This window comes from Pundamilia nyererei, unplaced genomic scaffold (genome assembly GCF_000239375.1).
Source record: "Pundamilia nyererei isolate P.nyererei 1_Seehausen unplaced genomic scaffold, PunNye1.0 scaffold00225, whole genome shotgun sequence".
Taxonomy (NCBI): domain Eukaryota; kingdom Metazoa; phylum Chordata; class Actinopteri; order Cichliformes; family Cichlidae; genus Pundamilia; species Pundamilia nyererei.
In genome coordinates this window covers 577,408-592,788 of record NW_005187626.1, presented here as the reverse complement: position 1 = coordinate 592,788, position 15,381 = coordinate 577,408, and the positions used below count along the sequence as shown (strand labels likewise).

At 50.8% G+C, this 15,381-nt stretch overlaps 1 protein-coding gene across 2 annotated transcripts in view; it reads right to left on the bottom strand.

The window, feature by feature from the left end:
- Window positions 1–15,381, bottom strand: part of LOC102203963 (spectrin beta chain, non-erythrocytic 1-like) — a 37,976-nt gene that overhangs the window by 12,798 nt on the left and 9,797 nt on the right. The window contains exons 2-20 of one of the 2 annotated variants that reach the window (XM_005748598.1): window positions 14,925–15,150; window positions 11,155–11,306; window positions 8,958–9,131; window positions 8,750–8,841; window positions 8,589–8,669; window positions 8,397–8,512; window positions 8,213–8,325; window positions 7,943–8,130; window positions 7,747–7,864; window positions 5,906–6,064; window positions 5,516–5,818; window positions 5,283–5,436; window positions 4,284–5,154; window positions 2,792–2,929; window positions 1,919–2,675; window positions 1,632–1,834; window positions 1,109–1,199; window positions 808–954; window positions 267–530 (exon numbers count right to left, since the gene is read on the bottom strand). In XM_005748598.1, the coding sequence (XP_005748655.1) occupies window positions 267–530; window positions 808–954; window positions 1,109–1,199; window positions 1,632–1,834; window positions 1,919–2,675; window positions 2,792–2,929; window positions 4,284–5,154; window positions 5,283–5,436; window positions 5,516–5,818; window positions 5,906–6,064; window positions 7,747–7,864; window positions 7,943–8,130; window positions 8,213–8,325; window positions 8,397–8,512; window positions 8,589–8,669; window positions 8,750–8,841; window positions 8,958–9,131; window positions 11,155–11,306; window positions 14,925–15,078 (4,275 nt within the window). In that variant the 5' untranslated portion in view covers window positions 15,079–15,150. Of the gene's footprint in view, window positions 1–266; window positions 531–807; window positions 955–1,108; window positions 1,200–1,631; window positions 1,835–1,918; window positions 2,676–2,791; window positions 2,930–4,283; window positions 5,155–5,282; window positions 5,437–5,515; window positions 5,819–5,905; window positions 6,065–7,746; window positions 7,865–7,942; window positions 8,131–8,212; window positions 8,326–8,396; window positions 8,513–8,588; window positions 8,670–8,749; window positions 8,842–8,957; window positions 9,132–11,154; window positions 11,307–12,825; window positions 13,394–14,924; window positions 15,151–15,381 lie in introns of those variants that run through there. The other variant, XM_005748599.1, reaches the window with a different exon arrangement.

Here is a 15,381-nt window from a genome sequence, read left to right as displayed (position 1 = left end):
CAAACAGCTGAACATGAGAGGTTTTTGGACAAAGTTTGTGTTCTCCATTCTTTAAGCACCGGCACCGTTTCAAAAGTACCGATTTGGCACCGGTATCGGATAAAACCTAAACGATACCCATCCCTATGTGTTACTGTTGTGGTGTTACAGGTGTGGTGTTGCAGGTGTGGTGTTGCAGGTGTCATAGCTGTATATATGAGTAAAATCAAACCTCACATTGAGCTGTCCACCTGTCTGTTCTGCATTCAGGTGAGTGGAGGACGTACCTGCTGCTTTTTCAGCAAGATGTTGACGGACGTCAGGTCTTTGCCGTAGTCGTCGGACTGGATCTGGCCCTCGAGGCCGGCCAACCACTTGTCGAGGTCGGCGCAGCTCTGAGTGAACAGCTCGGCCTTGTTGGCGTCAAACAGACACTGAGCTTTGGTCTGCGTGGTGGACTCGAGCTCCTCCCACATGGTGTGGAGTGCCGACAGCTTCTCCTTCACCACCGCCTCAGTTTCCGGCTTCTCCGACACCAGGAGCGTGCCATCCTGAGGTCAGGACACACTTGGGTCAGGTTAAAGGTCACTGGGGGTCTCATTTATATGATGAAATGTTTAATTTGTATATTTTAGGCTCAGTTTTGCACCGTCGGTCAAGCGTTAGCATGTGTTTTAGTAGCTTCTCTTGCAGCGAGCTCAGAGAACACCTGCCTGAGGCAAACACGGGCATAAAGTTGCAGCTCGTGAGTCGTGCATGCTCTCGTTTATCTTTTGAGTGAGCGGAGTGACTGCTGATTGGCTGCCCTGCTCAGGCGAACGGCGGTACCTTCTCGATCTTGTCCAGCCACTCTTTGTTGGACTGCAGCTCGGCCATGAAGGCCTGGTGCTTCAACCACTTGCTGTGCAGGTTTCTGGCCTCGTCGTAGCTCATGTCCTGAGCCGTGAGCATCTTCTCATTGATCCACAGAGACAGCTGCAGCAAACAGAACAGAACACAGTGTTACGCAGGCGATGATATCACAGGACGCCGTCTGAACCACAGCGCTGCGCTTGTCGACGACGCCCCTGCTTCAGCGAGTGCGTTTTGCCTTTGGCGTCTAAAGCACGGCTTCGTATCAGAGACTGACCTCCTGGCAGTCTTGCAGGAATTTCTGCAGGTCTCGGTTGTCCTTCAACCTCATCAGCAGCTCCACCGCAGCCTCCCTGTTCTTCTTGTGCCTGAAACACAACAAAAAACCCAGATAAGATCGACCTTCACACACTCACCAAACCCAACATTTAGAGATTCAGAAACAGCAGCCGGAGCCGGGGTCACGATGACAGCTATGGTTTGACGTGCTGTTTATGTTCCACAGCTGCTTTCTCATTAGTCTAGTGGATTTTGTTCATCTGGCGTCTTCAGTGAAAACTTGAAAACCGAAGACTGACTCCAGACTGAAGAAGTCACTTGGATGAGTGACAAAATGGAAAGAACACACATTGATTCCCTTCATCACACTGACGGATCCTGCACAACTGGAAAGGCTGAAGGTCAGGGTGGCACCTACACCTTCCCGTGGAATCACGGGAATGTACCGACTACGTCTGCTGAGGAGAACGCGAGAAAGGTTCTTCTGCAGCGAACGAACATGCTGTGAAGCTTTGGCGAACCTGTCGTCGATGGAGGTAACTTTCTCATGGATTCGATCGCCGTTGATGTTCCCGTCGCTGGCCAACCGCCTACCGGCCTCAACCACGCCGTTAATCTTGTCCTCGTTGGCGTCCATCGTGGTCATGAAGTCCTCTTGCTTCTTGATGGCAGCCTCGGCCCCCTCCAGGGTCGTGGGCATCTCTGTGTGAGCCAGGACGTACTCCTGCGGGGCAGACACAGAGAAATGGCGAGTTTTTAAAGCACAGGCAGGAGCAGAAAGGGGAGGAGGTGTTAATCGGGCATTTACCTGGCTGTTGAGGAAAGCCTCCGCCTGCTTGGTATCCCGAAGGAACAGCTGGTAGGCGTGGGACTGCGACAGCAGGTTCTGCCGATTCTCCCACATCTTGTGCAGTTCGTTCCAGCCGGTGTCGAGCGCCTGCAGCCGTTGTCGCAGGAACATGTACTGAGCGTCCGTCTGGCCCTGTGTCACCATCTCGCCCATGTCCCGCATCTTCTGATAGTCCTCCTCGTAGTTCTGGATCTCATTCTTGATGCCTTCATGTTGGGCCATCAGCTTCTCTGCTTCGGCAAGCGTGTTGGGCATGTCCTCTGAGGCGATGGCGGTCTGAGTGCGAGATAACCACGACTGGAAGTCGTCCAGCTCACGTAAGAACTGCTGCAGTTTCCTGGCTTCACCCAGAGACTCCTCTCGGTTCTTTAGCGTGTTCTTCATTTCCTCCCATACGGCTGTGATCTCGGCCAGACGGCCCGTAATGGCGTTGGCCTGATCGGGGTGCTCTTCTGCCAGCCTCCGGGCTTCGCCGTGCATTTCACTGAGCTTGTCCTCGATGGCGGCCAGGTCACGCTCCATGCCGGTCAGTTTGCGCTGCAGGGCCATGACCCCTGTGAGGTCATTGCCCAGCTCCTGGGTAGACTCGATGACTTTGGTCTTCTCTTTGATCCAGGACTTGGTCTCGTTGCAGTCGAGGTGGTAGTTCTGCACGCCCAGAGCTGAGTTCAGGGACTCCTTCTTACGGTCCACAAGCTCACGGAACAGGCTCCACCTGGAGGCAGAGCAGAGGGTTATCACGGCAGCTTCCACACCTGACTCTCACAGGTCAATGTTTTTGATTTTGTTATTCTTTGGTAGGAATCTCTGTACCTGATGGTCGGGTCATACCTGTTATTGAGTTTGTCCTGCTGGGTCTTAATGTCCTTCTCACTCGGGTGACCGCTGTGCATCAGCTGCCTGGCGATCTGGTTCACCACAGCGACACGAGACGCCTGGCTGTTCATCTCCGGCTCAAGACTCTCAAACCTGCCAGAACACATCATGCTTCAGTTCACGTGTTGCAGTGTATCACAGTACATTTGTATCATATCTATCTAATAATGGAGAGTCCTCTTCACACACTGAGGTTAGTTATGGAGTTCCACAGGGTTCAGTGCTAGGACCAGTTCAGTCCTTCAACGCACATATTAAACAAATATGTAAGACTGCGTTCTTCCATTTGTGCAACATCTCTAAAGTTAGAAATATCCTGTCTCAGAGTGACGCTGAAAAACTAGTTCATGCATTTATTACTTCCAGGCTGGACGACTGTAATTCATTATTATCAGGAAGTCCTAAAAACTCCCTGAAAGCCTTCAGCTGATCCAAAACGCTGCAGCAAGAGTCCTGACAGGGACTAGAAAGAGAGCATATTTCTCCTGTTTTGGCTTCCCTTCATTGGCTTCCTGTTAAATCCAGAATTCAAAATCCTGCTCCTCACATACAAGGTCTTAAATAATCAGGCCCCATCTTATCTCAATGACCTTGTAGTACCATATCACCCTATTAGAGCACTTCGCTCTCGCTCTGCAGGCCTACTTGTTGTTCCTAGAGTATTTAAAAGTAGAATGGGAGGCAGAGCCTTCAGTTTGCTCTGAGGCAGTGCTGTGTAACTAATCCTACCTGTGCTGGTTAGATATGTGTGAAACCCAGAACACGACTAACTCAAGATGCTGGAGAGAATTTGGATGGAAACATCTTACTCGATTCTTTCTTACACCAAAAATCTAAAGTAAGCAGACTCAAGTTTGGAGCAGATGTGGTAACATGGAAGCTCGTCATACGCACGTGTTTGGGAGCCTGAAACTGCATCAATATGTTGGGCTATCAATTACCACACGATTTTAAAACTGTATATCTTGGGAATATTAGAGAGTATGTTATGTACGACGACTTGATAGCTGCAAAGAAAGCTACAACAAGAAATTGGTACAAACTGGATCCGCCTTCTTCAAAACACTGCTTAAATGTTGTTTTAGGGATCTATGCAATGGAAGAAATGACTTCTCAGATTAAAGGAAGATATTTTCGTTGTGGGAGAAGTGGACATTATACGGCACCAAGGAAAATTAATGAAGAACAAAACATTTAAGGTCTATAACTCTGTGTATCTATTGATGCATGCCTGTATAAAAGTATATAAGCTGGAGTGTGTATGCGGAGTAAAGGCAGGTGTGCATGTGGCAGTTGATTAGGATGGGCACCCACACCTTTTGTTGGCTTTAGTTCTGTTTGTTTGACTGTGTGCTTGTATGGTTATTTCGCCTGTAATGTAACATGTTTGTGTTTAAACTGCGACAACACTATCAATAAAAATTACAGCGTCAAAAACAAATCCCACCTGTGCTGTATGACCTCCAGGTCCTCCAGTTTTTCCGGGATCTCCATGCTGTTCAGCCACTGCTCCTTCTCATCGATCCAAACTTCGCAGGCATCGGCCTCGCTGAACATTTTGTAGCGGGACAAAGCGTCCTGAAGCGCCTGCTTCCTCAGCTTGGTGAGGTCGGCAACCTCCTTGTAGCGCTCCTCGATACAGGTCAGCCGACCGCGGACCTCCTCTGACTCCGCCTCCTCTTTTGGCAGACAGGCAACCTGCTCGTGGAGTGAGTCGATGACCGGTCTGTAGCTTGCCACCTCTGCCGCTGCATCTTTGTGCTTCCTGGCCAGCGCCTGGGTGGAGAACTCATCGTGGCCGGTCTCCCCGCTGGAGACGATGCGCAGGGCGTCCAGCATCCAGGCATCTACGTCATCAGCATCCGCCTGGAACTGGTGGAGGGCCAGAGCCTCCTCCAGCCTTTTCTTCCTCACCGCTGCCAGCTGCTCCAGCGCTGCCCACTGAGCCTGCAGGTCGGAAATTCGCTCTTGGATCTTCGTGGCACCGAAGTGTCCCGCCTTCACCATGGCCTGGCCCTCCGCAATGGTGTGCTGCAGGTGGCCGGCACGGCCGCTCATCTCGTCTTCCAGGGCTCGCTGCTGGCTGAGGAGACGCAGCGCCCCCGTCAGGTCCTTACCGTGCTCCAGAGAGGACAGGATCTGCTCCTTCTCACGGATCCAGCCTTCCTCCTCCGCCATCTCCCAGAAAAACTTCCAGAGACGGCGAGACTCCTCCAGACGGGCACGTCGCTCTGCGGCGAGCTGAGTCAGCTCCTGGTAGCAGAACTCAAGGTGGGCCACCCGGTCCTGGATGACCTGTGGGTCACAGGGCTTGTAGCCTGGACAGGAAGGAAGGGAAAATGTAAAAGTACACCTATCGGAGGAACAAGACTCCTCCTTATTAAATGGATAAAAATACTCAAGTTCAAATCAAACTCAGAGGCGAGGAAAGGCGCCTGCTGCTCACCGCTGTTGCTGGCAGAGTGCTTGTTGGCGTTGGCGGTGACCGCCTTCACCCTGTCGGCCTGGATGGCAATGTCTGCCTCCACCAAGGCGTGTTTCTGGAGCAGGTCCTCCACCCCCAGCAGATGCTTCCCATAATCCTGAGACAGCAGCAGCATCTAGAACCCAAAAGCAGACGATCACGTTTCTGCTCAGACACCTTCTCTGCGTCCCACCCCGAGTGCCGTGTTCGGGTACCTTCATCTCGTCCATCCAGTCCATGATGTAGAGCATCTCCTGAAAGACCCTCTGCAGGCCCAGGTTCATCTCCAGCCGCTGCCTGCGGGCCTTCAGCAGCTCCAGCAGATACTCCCACAGACGAATAACGTTGTCCTTCCGGGCTGCGATGCGTTTGATGTCATGGTAGCGCTCCGCCTCCAGCTCCTTTGCCACAGCAACCACAGCTTGGACACGCTCCTCGTATGCGGCGATGTCCGTTTCGATCGCCTCGTGCTTCTTGGTGGCGGCCTCGACGGCCTGAAGGTCGAAGCCAAAGTTATCCTGGAGACAGAGAAGAGACGGCGGCGTGTCATGAGATCACGAGTGAAGAAACGTGGGCAGGTCACATGATTTGCTGCGTCCTCCTACCTGTGACACCAGCCTCTGATTTTCGCTGAGCCAGGTCTCTCTCATGGCCGCCTTTCGATCAAAGCGCCTGGCCAACTGTTCCAGCTTCTCCTGACGAATCAGCTCCATCCTCAGAGCCAGCTCGCGCTCATGCTCCGCCTTCTCCAGCCGCTCCCAGGCCTGTCAGGATCACAAAGTCAGCATCAAATCCACGCAGCAGCATTTACAGCGTGTAAATGTAGTCTGTGTAGGAGTTGTTTTAACCCTTTAGAGCCGGTCGGAGCAGGCACGCTCGGTTTTGCGTAACTATTTTTAAATCCCGGTAGCACTGCAACCACGTAGCTAGCGCAATATTTTTTTTGCATTTGAAACCGGAGGAGTTGTACTTACCTCTGATGCCATCAGCTTGTCCTCGGTCACGGTTTCCTTCCACATACAGCTTTGCAAAAACTTCATAAAAAGCACTTGCAGCAACAAAAACATAATATTCCAGAAACAGGCTTTGCCGATCGATCAGCTGTTTGTAACACTTCCTACGTCTATCAGCGTGAACTATCGCAAGTCCGCCATGACCTGCCCAAAACCGGAAGTGACGTCATTTTGCGGAAATGTATTTTTTTACCATCGTGGCCTTATGAGCCTATACTTGTGTTTTTAAAAGTTATGTTTGACTTTATGCCTTTCTGTGTCGTTTCTGGGATGCTGAGGACTCATATTGCACTGCTGGAAATAGTTTATTTTGATGCATATGCGGCTTTTTTGCAAATTTGCATTATAATACTTATTTTCGTTTTTCCTGCAGTGTATGAAAATTGGTGTATTTCAAAAATAAAACTATGAAGACACTCAAAAACTAGTTTGTGCAACTTTTTTGTATTTACAGTTTTGAGGGATAAGCCTCTTAAATTTCTCTAACTAGAAATATATGTTAAAAAACAAAAACGATTTTCAATTTTTTTGTAGTTTATTGCAGTTTTTTGCAATTTATGTAATTACTATGCACTTAATGCAGACATATTATTACAATTTGGGCTATAATGGTTGTATTGATGTATATCACCTTGAAATGCTCCCAGAAATGGCTCCACAGCATGTAAACATATAATATAAGCTCTGGCGAACTTGGTTCTATGGTAGGTCTTAAAGGGTTAACGGAAACACAGAGTTTAACATCGCAGCAAACATCCGTCTGTACACAAGTCCACGCCGTCTTAGAAACGTCGTGTTTCTGTAACAAAAGCACATTTCACGTAACCGAAGCGGCTCCTCGGTTCGAGCCCGGGAGAAGACTCGAGCCCGGCCTCAGCACCGCCGGCTCCAAGCGAGATACAAACGTGCAGAGCGAGGTCAGGACTGAGTCACCTGGACCCGACCAGCAGAAACGCTCACAGCTGTTTTTCTAACAAACTGCTGGAAACGTTTCGTGCACGGGTCCTTCTGCCTTCACAAACTGCACGTTCTGGTTCTTATGAACGACTCTGGCGTCTTCCTGTCATGTTGTTCTGCACCATGAAGGAACTCTGCAGGTGTCAGACGAAGGCTCTTATTTCAATGCTCCGGACACCAGACGCACAGTTTTCAGCTAACACGATCAGAACGTGAGTTCCTCCTGAGATCAGGTTAACTCGTGTACTGATAAAACTCTCGGCCGTCACTCTCGATCATTTGGGGAAGACAAACCGACTACGTGCGCCCGACGCGAGCAGCAGGACGACAGCCCTGCTGGGATTCGGCTGCACAGCTGCAAACGCTGTGTGTAACTCGGGTTCACAGGAGACGAAACATATTGAGTCTGCGTTCTGCTGAGCGAGCGGCGGGACAGGGTCTGACCGACAGGTAAACGGCTTCGGAGCGGCTCCCACCTTGTTGATGTCAGAGATGAGCTTCCCCTCGCGGGGCATGTACACCTTCTGGTTGTTTGCCCTCATCTTGCTCTGGATGGTGAAGAGAAGGACCTCCAGGTTCCCCTTCTCTGTGAACCTGATGGGGACAGAGACCAGGTGAGAGCTCAGGTAGCGTTACTGGAGGCAGAGCGAAGGCGAGGCGCAGCGCTCTTACTTGGGGGGCTTCTCCACGGTGCGGTAGGTGTTGAAGGCTTGTAACTGCTGCTGGACTCCCGCCAGAGAGTTGGCGAACTTCCTGTTGTTGAGGATGATGATGGTCTGTTCAATCCACTCCAGCAGGTCTGAGGCCAGGGACTCGTATTTCTCGATCATCTTCTCCGTCTCGATGGCGTTGTCCAAAACCTGGAAGCAAAAACCAAGACAATGAGGCGCCGCCAGCGGAGTTCGTGACCTCTGAAAGAGAGTTTCAGTCGTGCCGACTCACCTTCCCGATACGTTTGCCCTCCACCTTCAGAGCCTTCATCTTGGAGAAATAGTGGTAATAGGTCACCACGTAGGTGATGACGGACTTCTCGTCGGGATGGTCCACGCTGATGTCTGCAGCACAAACAGAAGATTCAAATACAAACTGTTCAGGTGAACTGCTCAGGTAAACGTGCGGTCCCTACCCTCGGGGTCCAACAGCTTGGTGAGGCCCAGGTGATGCTCCGCCAGGTTGAAGGCGTTCTGCAGGTTGTAGTGAGCGTTGGATTTCTTCAGTTTGTCAAAATCGATCAAATCAGGCCTGAAAACACGAGAAACACAAAACTTTATTCACAGGGACGAGTCTCCGCATCATCACACCTGGACGACGGGGTTACCTGTGTTTGTGGATGAGCGCGTTGAAGGCCATGCCGTCCCTCCAGCTCGTGCTGAAGTTGTGGATGTTGACGTTGGGATACCTGAGGAAGAAGACAGGAAGCAGAGGTTAACCTGAGCTCGGCCTCACTGACACTACGCAGGTGCTGCAGGTGAGCCTCACCCCGCGGTCTTCATCTGACACCACAGCAGCAGGGCGTCTTTGGCCGATCGCTTCTCTTTGTTGTCTTCCGTCTCCACGCTGATGTCCTGAATCTGAGGGCAAGAGGAAGAACAGTAACACCTCCACCTGTCTGCCGTTTTTACCTGTGGCCCTGCAGGAATCTCCTGAGTCTGTGCTGTAACAGGTCACACCTGTGACGCGTGCTTACCTGGAAGCGGAGTATGATGGTCCAGATGAGGCCCAGCGTGAGCCGATGGTTTCCGTCCACGATGTCGTGGGAGCCCATGTTCTCCAGGTGAACCCGCTGCTCCTTCAGGAACTGCAGCGCCTTGTCCACGTTCTCCAGACAGTGGATCCGCATCCGCCCTTTGGTTGGCTTTGGCTGGAGGCGGAGGAGCAGAGAGTCAGGTGATCTACAGGTGTAGATCCAAAATCATGAACATCCTGTGAGGGCAGACTTTCACAATAAAAGCTGCAATAATCACACACTGAAGCAAGGATATGTGTCTGGTTCCCACTGACGTCTCCAAAATAACAGGAAGTGGAGACACCGTCTTGTCTTCCTGGCCCGGGAGGACGGCGAGGCGTTCCTGGCCTACAGGAAGTGGGAGGAAGCGCAGCAGCTGGACCACAGCCTTCCTTGAGGCCAACAAGTCCACCGTCTCAAACGGAAACAGGTTAATGTTTCAGAGGGAAAACAGGAAGTCAGGCACACCTGCTTGAACTCTGAGGTCACTTCCTGTGAGCTGCTGTACCCTCCAGGAGGTCATCAGGAGCACGAATGTGGACTTACTCTGATCGCACGTCAAATAAAGCATCGCTTTAAAAATCTCGGGAAGCTCATCCAGAAACTTATGTCACATGACCGACCGCTGTGACATCACATGACATCGTCTGACACACAGGAAACGTCCTCTGGAAATATCTGGGCAAAAGGGGCGGAGCACACTCAGAAGCATATGGGCTTAAATTGTGGTCATAAATGTTTTGTACTTGTAAATCAAATGCGTATTTGTGAACTGAAGTTTTGTAACCTTGTAAAAATAAATTTGTTAGAAAATTTTATGTTTGTGCATCTACAGATGAGACTTTGTGTTTTAAAAAATATTTACGCGAGTTACAAATGTTTCTGTAAAGGTCTGCTTACAGAGGAAAACACTACGTGTAAACTCTGCGCTCAGGTTCCCTGGATGTGGGAGAGTTTCAACTTACATGTACGAATTTTGACCCGATTTTTCTTCCTGTCAGCTGATTGGTTGATTGATTAACAATCCAATCAGAGAACAGATGGGTTTGGCTGTTGGAGGGGGGCTTTACGGAGCTGCAGGTCCTTGAAGGGTGATACAGTTTGAAGCTGGAGGATCGCTATATAAATATCTGATAGCAGTTAGGTCCCCTAACTTTCAGTAGCTGTTGAAAGGATAAAGTTGTGCTATATCAGTGGTTAGAAATAACATTATTACTTTAGGATTAGTTTAACACAAAGTCAGGGCTGACCCAGGACCATTGCTGTGAGTCACAGTGCGCAGCATAAAGGTCCTTTCACATCGGACGCAGGATGTGCTGCTAATGCTAACTGCTAACTAAAAGCCAAGGATCCAGAATTTGTTGCTGGCTGCTGGGCTCTGTGTGCAGCAGCTCTACCTGCACTAGATGCACCTGTCTTTTCTATCTCTGACTTTATGTCCTCTACAAGAGTTTCTGTTTTTTTTGCTGTTTCTTCAAATGTTCAATAAAAACATGTATGCTAATTCATAACCAGAAAGCTTTGTAAGTATCCCCACTAGTGAAGACTGTGTCATGTCCACAACACTGCCCCCCAGGGTCCACAGAGAAAGGTTCTGGAGGTCTCTGTCTAAGCACGTAGACCTGTGACACAAAATCACTGAACTCGGACACACACAGACTGTTTTCATGGTGATGAAGGAAAACACTGGGCTGGCATGTAAAAGGCATTTATTCTTCCAGTACCTGCAGCTCCGTAAAGCACCCCTCCAACAGCCAAACCCATCTGTGCTCTGATTGGATTGTTAAATTTGTGATTGAGGTGATATTGGCCAATCAGCTGACAGGAAGAAAAATCGGGTCAAAATTTGTACGTGTAAGTTGAAACTCTCCCACATCCAGGCAACCTGAGCGCATCTACTGATCTGTAGATGCACAAACATAAATCTTTCTAACAAATTTATTTTTACAAGGCTACAAAACTTCAGTTTAGTTCACAAACACGCATTTGATTTACAAGTACAAAACGTTTATGGCCACAATTTAAGCCCATAGAAGTGTCTCTCCTCCCTCATCTCGCTCTACAGGAGCTGCAGTACTGTTCGCAGTACTGCAGCACATCTGGTGTTGATTTTAGTGCAAGGACTGTTTATGTGTGTGTTTGTGTGTGTGTGTGTTACCAGTCTCTCCCCGGAGAGGACCTCGAGCAGTTTGATGAGCATGCGTCCGTCTCTCAGGTCCATGTACAGGTCGGTGATCCTGCAGGAGACTCTGGACAGGTGAGAGTTCACCCACTTAGTGAAGGTCTTCTTCTGCACCGCCTCCCGCTCATCTGTGCACGCACAACACACACACACACGTTTCAGTCTGGGCACCTGATCAGAGTTTTCATACTCTTATCAGGCACATAAGCCCCGCCCACCTGCTGTTTGTATTTGTATGTTCGGTGCATGTGAACACTGATGCAGCGACCTGCTCTAAACACACAGACAGGAAACAGCAACAGCTGTAATAATTATAATAAAGCAGCGACACCACACAGACGGCTGTCCAAAAGGGGGAGGAGCTAAAACAGGCTGATTCAGGCAAACACGTGAGCAGAACTGAGAGCAGCTGATCGCCTCTAACAGGTGGGGCTTCACGAGGATGGAAGTGGATGTGCGACTCAGCTCAAACCTTCAAAGTTAAATTCCTGTTGTCCCGCCTGTTTCCTGTTTGGTTACGCCGGCGATGCTGCGGCTCCGACGCTGCTGTTGGACCTGCAGACCTGACGCTGTCTCTGTGGAGACGCCGCGCTGCTGATAGCAACGGCGCCACTAGCCAACCACAGTGTTTGGTTCAGCGTCATGACTGGTTTCAGCCAGCAGGCCTAAACTGGTTACCACTGACACCAGGTGAGACCAGGTGGGCCTCTGTTTACTGTGCCACGCTCGTGCTTGTGTCTTTGCTAAACTCTTCTGGAAGTGTTTTATTATTTGTGTTACCAGCAGAATTATTCATTGCTCTGCTGCTTACATTTCCATGGAAACACCAGGAAGTTGGACTGAACCCCGTGCACCTGTGCTCCGGGCAGGTGTGACAGCCTGTGATGATGTCACTGAGCCCAGCAGTAAAAGTGAGCGCTTAAACTTTAACCAGGAGCAGGTCGAAGGTCGCCCAACATGCCCACAGACACCCAGGTGCGCCTGTAATCATGCCGCTTTAAAACAGCAGTGATGAGCTCTGTGGGCGGAGCTTTAGAACCCGAGCACCGAAGCGACTGGGTGATGGCTCCGTTTATTGTTCCACACAAATAAAGTTTATGCATCAAGACCTACGGCCTGCCAGCCTGGCTCCACGGCGCCCCCTGCAGCATGTTTCCTAAACCGTGTTCGTGCAGCACGGCGTTTCCGTGAAGGCAGTTCACAGGAAGTACTTATAGCCCAAATGCGCTCTGTCCAGTCTGGGTCCTGGCGCGGAGAGATCTGCACACCAACACTGCGTAAACATCCCAGCGCCTCCTAGTGGCAGCAGCAGAGCAACACCATGTGACAGAAACTGCTTAACATCCGTGAGATTTACATGCTGAAGCGATTCCACGCCACACAGGAACTCATACTGACACGTTTGTGCAGCAGCCAATAATACCGCAAAAGATCCGCATACACACAGGAAAGACATGGACGCGCAGCGAGGTCCGAGCTGCACGGCGAGTCTGCAGGTAAGAACATCCAAGACCTGTGCCCAATCCAGTTCCTTCAAGGACCCGCTGAAGGCCTCCCAACTGGGAACCACCACCCTGACCAGTTACATGAAACCGAACCCACGCCCTCTGCCGCCACGACCTCTGACCCTCGGCTCCTCCTCCTTACCTTGTAGCTGTTTGAAGCGACCCTCCAGCACGTTGTAGCTGAGCTGCTGCTCCTCCATCACGGTTAAGGACTAAGAAACCGATTTTAGCGACGCCGATCATAAACCACGAGCTCCGCCGCACGTCAGCCCACCGAGAGCGAAGTCATCGCTTCAGCCGTCGTTTCAGAAGTTTCAGAGCCCAAAATCAGGTTTTTGGTTTTTACTGACAGACAGGAACACCTGCCCTCATCATCGCAGTTTTAAAAAGCTGAACACAGGCTCGAGTCCACAAACCGAACCAGAGAACGCAGACTGTCAGCTGATCCTGAACGTGAGGACGGCGAGAGTGTGAAACGTCACTAAAACCCCGAGAAAAAACAGCCACGGCTCAAAAAAACAGCAAAAACTTCCTTTGAAGTGCGATCGGAGCGAGAGGGAAAACGCCCTCGTGTCCGCGAGAGGTGCAGTAATGAGAGTCCAGAGGTCGCCGTGACGGCCACAGGACGGTGAGCGACAGGGACTGCGTGTGTGTCTGCCCTGCCCTCGCTGCAGCTACACGCCGCTCATTCTTCTTTCCTGCTCAATGATCTGACTGATTGTCCTGTTTCCCTCCACACACACACACACACACAGACGCTCCCTATCCAAACACACTGTAAAAAGTGGATATCTATAATTTCCCAGCTTCAGCTGAACACTTGAATGTCACACGGATTCACGTAAAAGATCAAAGGCTGCTTCACCTGCAGACAGCAAACAGCAGGGGGCGCTGCAGGTGACCCAAACACATCAGAGGTACAAACATCTGCTTTAATGGAGGAGCTCATAGCTGCTGACCAACCAATCAGCTCCTGGCAGTGGGAGTGGACTTCCCACAGACCTTTCCAGCTGCACGCTGCACCTGTGCGTCCTGTGAGAAGAAGAATGCACTGATACCTGTGAGGCATCACATGATGACGTGAGAACAGATGAAGACCAGCCAGCACCTGCACACATCTAGTTACACACTGACAGCTGTGTAACCATGGCGACAGCCTGAGAGTAAAAACTGAAAATAAAGTTTCTACTTTTCATTTCCAGATTTCAGACACTCCCAGCTGTCCCAGCAGCTCGGCTGATGGCTCCCAGTTTGACTCCAGTTTCAGCTCAGACTTTTTACAGTGTGTTGGAATGTGTTGGCCAATGACGGTGCAGCCTCAGCATGATGTCATTAGGGTGTGAAGGGGTGGGGGCCGAGGAGGTGGGGGTGTTTCCCCTCATTGTTTCTTCACATTCCTGAACAAAGGACAGGAAGTGAGGAACAAACATCCTGTGCACACACACACATCCCTGCATGTCTATCTTTGTGAGGACCAGTGCTGCTCCAAACAGAATCCAAAGCTGTGACTACGACTCCCAAAGTGCATTTCACCAACAGAGCCTGGGAGCCAATCAGATTTAGCGCCTGCTGACATCACTCAGTCACCTGGAGTGCAGAGTCCTGCAGGAAATGAACCTGCGAGCATCTCAGCTGATGAAGAGCTCACAGTGAAGCAAGCCGAGATATGACATCAGCAGGGCGCCAGGTGTCCTTTCACAATAAAATACCTGAAGACAGAAGTAAAAAGGACTTTTGTCTGAAAACAAGACTCCTCCTCCAGCCTGCATGTAAACACAGTCATGTGACAGAGTCATGTGACAGGCCGGGCTCGTGACTCATTACTCAAACCCAGCAAGGACCACGAGGTTCAAACCCACCACCTCCACGCTGTGAGGCGACACTGCTGACCGCGGTGCGCCCGAGCCACCACACTCAGCACATGTCAGGTGTGCTCTCGTGGTTGCTCAGGTATGTTTCTTTGACATGTTCCACAGGATGCTTTGAGTCACAGCAGCACATCAACAGAAACACAGCTTACCTGCGCAGGTCTGTGCAGGTAAGCCGTCAGCGGTGGTGGATAACAACATTAATAAACGTTCTGATTCATATGAAACAGTTTCTTGTAAATCAGCTCTACGTATCGATCATCCATAATCACTAACAGATTTCAGCCTCCACAGACCGTCTGTTCACCAGAAGCGCTGCATCACTTCCTTCCTGCTGAGCTGTGAGGCGTGCCGATGGCGGCCGGGCTCCTACCTGCGAGCGCTTTGATGCGGGAGCGTTCGAAGAGGCGGGCCGAGCTGTTCTCGTTGTCCCAGTCGTCGTCCCAGCGGTTGTTCACCGTGTCGTTGCTGCCGCTGTACTGCTGCTGCAGCTCCATGCGGTCGTACTCGGCGGCCACCGTCGTCATCTTGACCTTTCACCTCTGACGCGCCTCGATGTCAGCGGGGACACGTCCACATCGACGGCTTCTGGCTGAAACCTGCGGAGCAGACAGGAAATGTGGGTCACAGAGAGGTCACAACCTGCGTCTCAGCGAGCGACCTTTGACCTAAAAACAGGAGTTTGCCTGAGCTTTCCTTGCCCTGACACACACACACAGACACACAGACACACACACACACACAGACACACAGGCACACACGCGCACACAGACACACACGCGCACACACAGACACACGGACACACAGACACAGACACACACACACACACA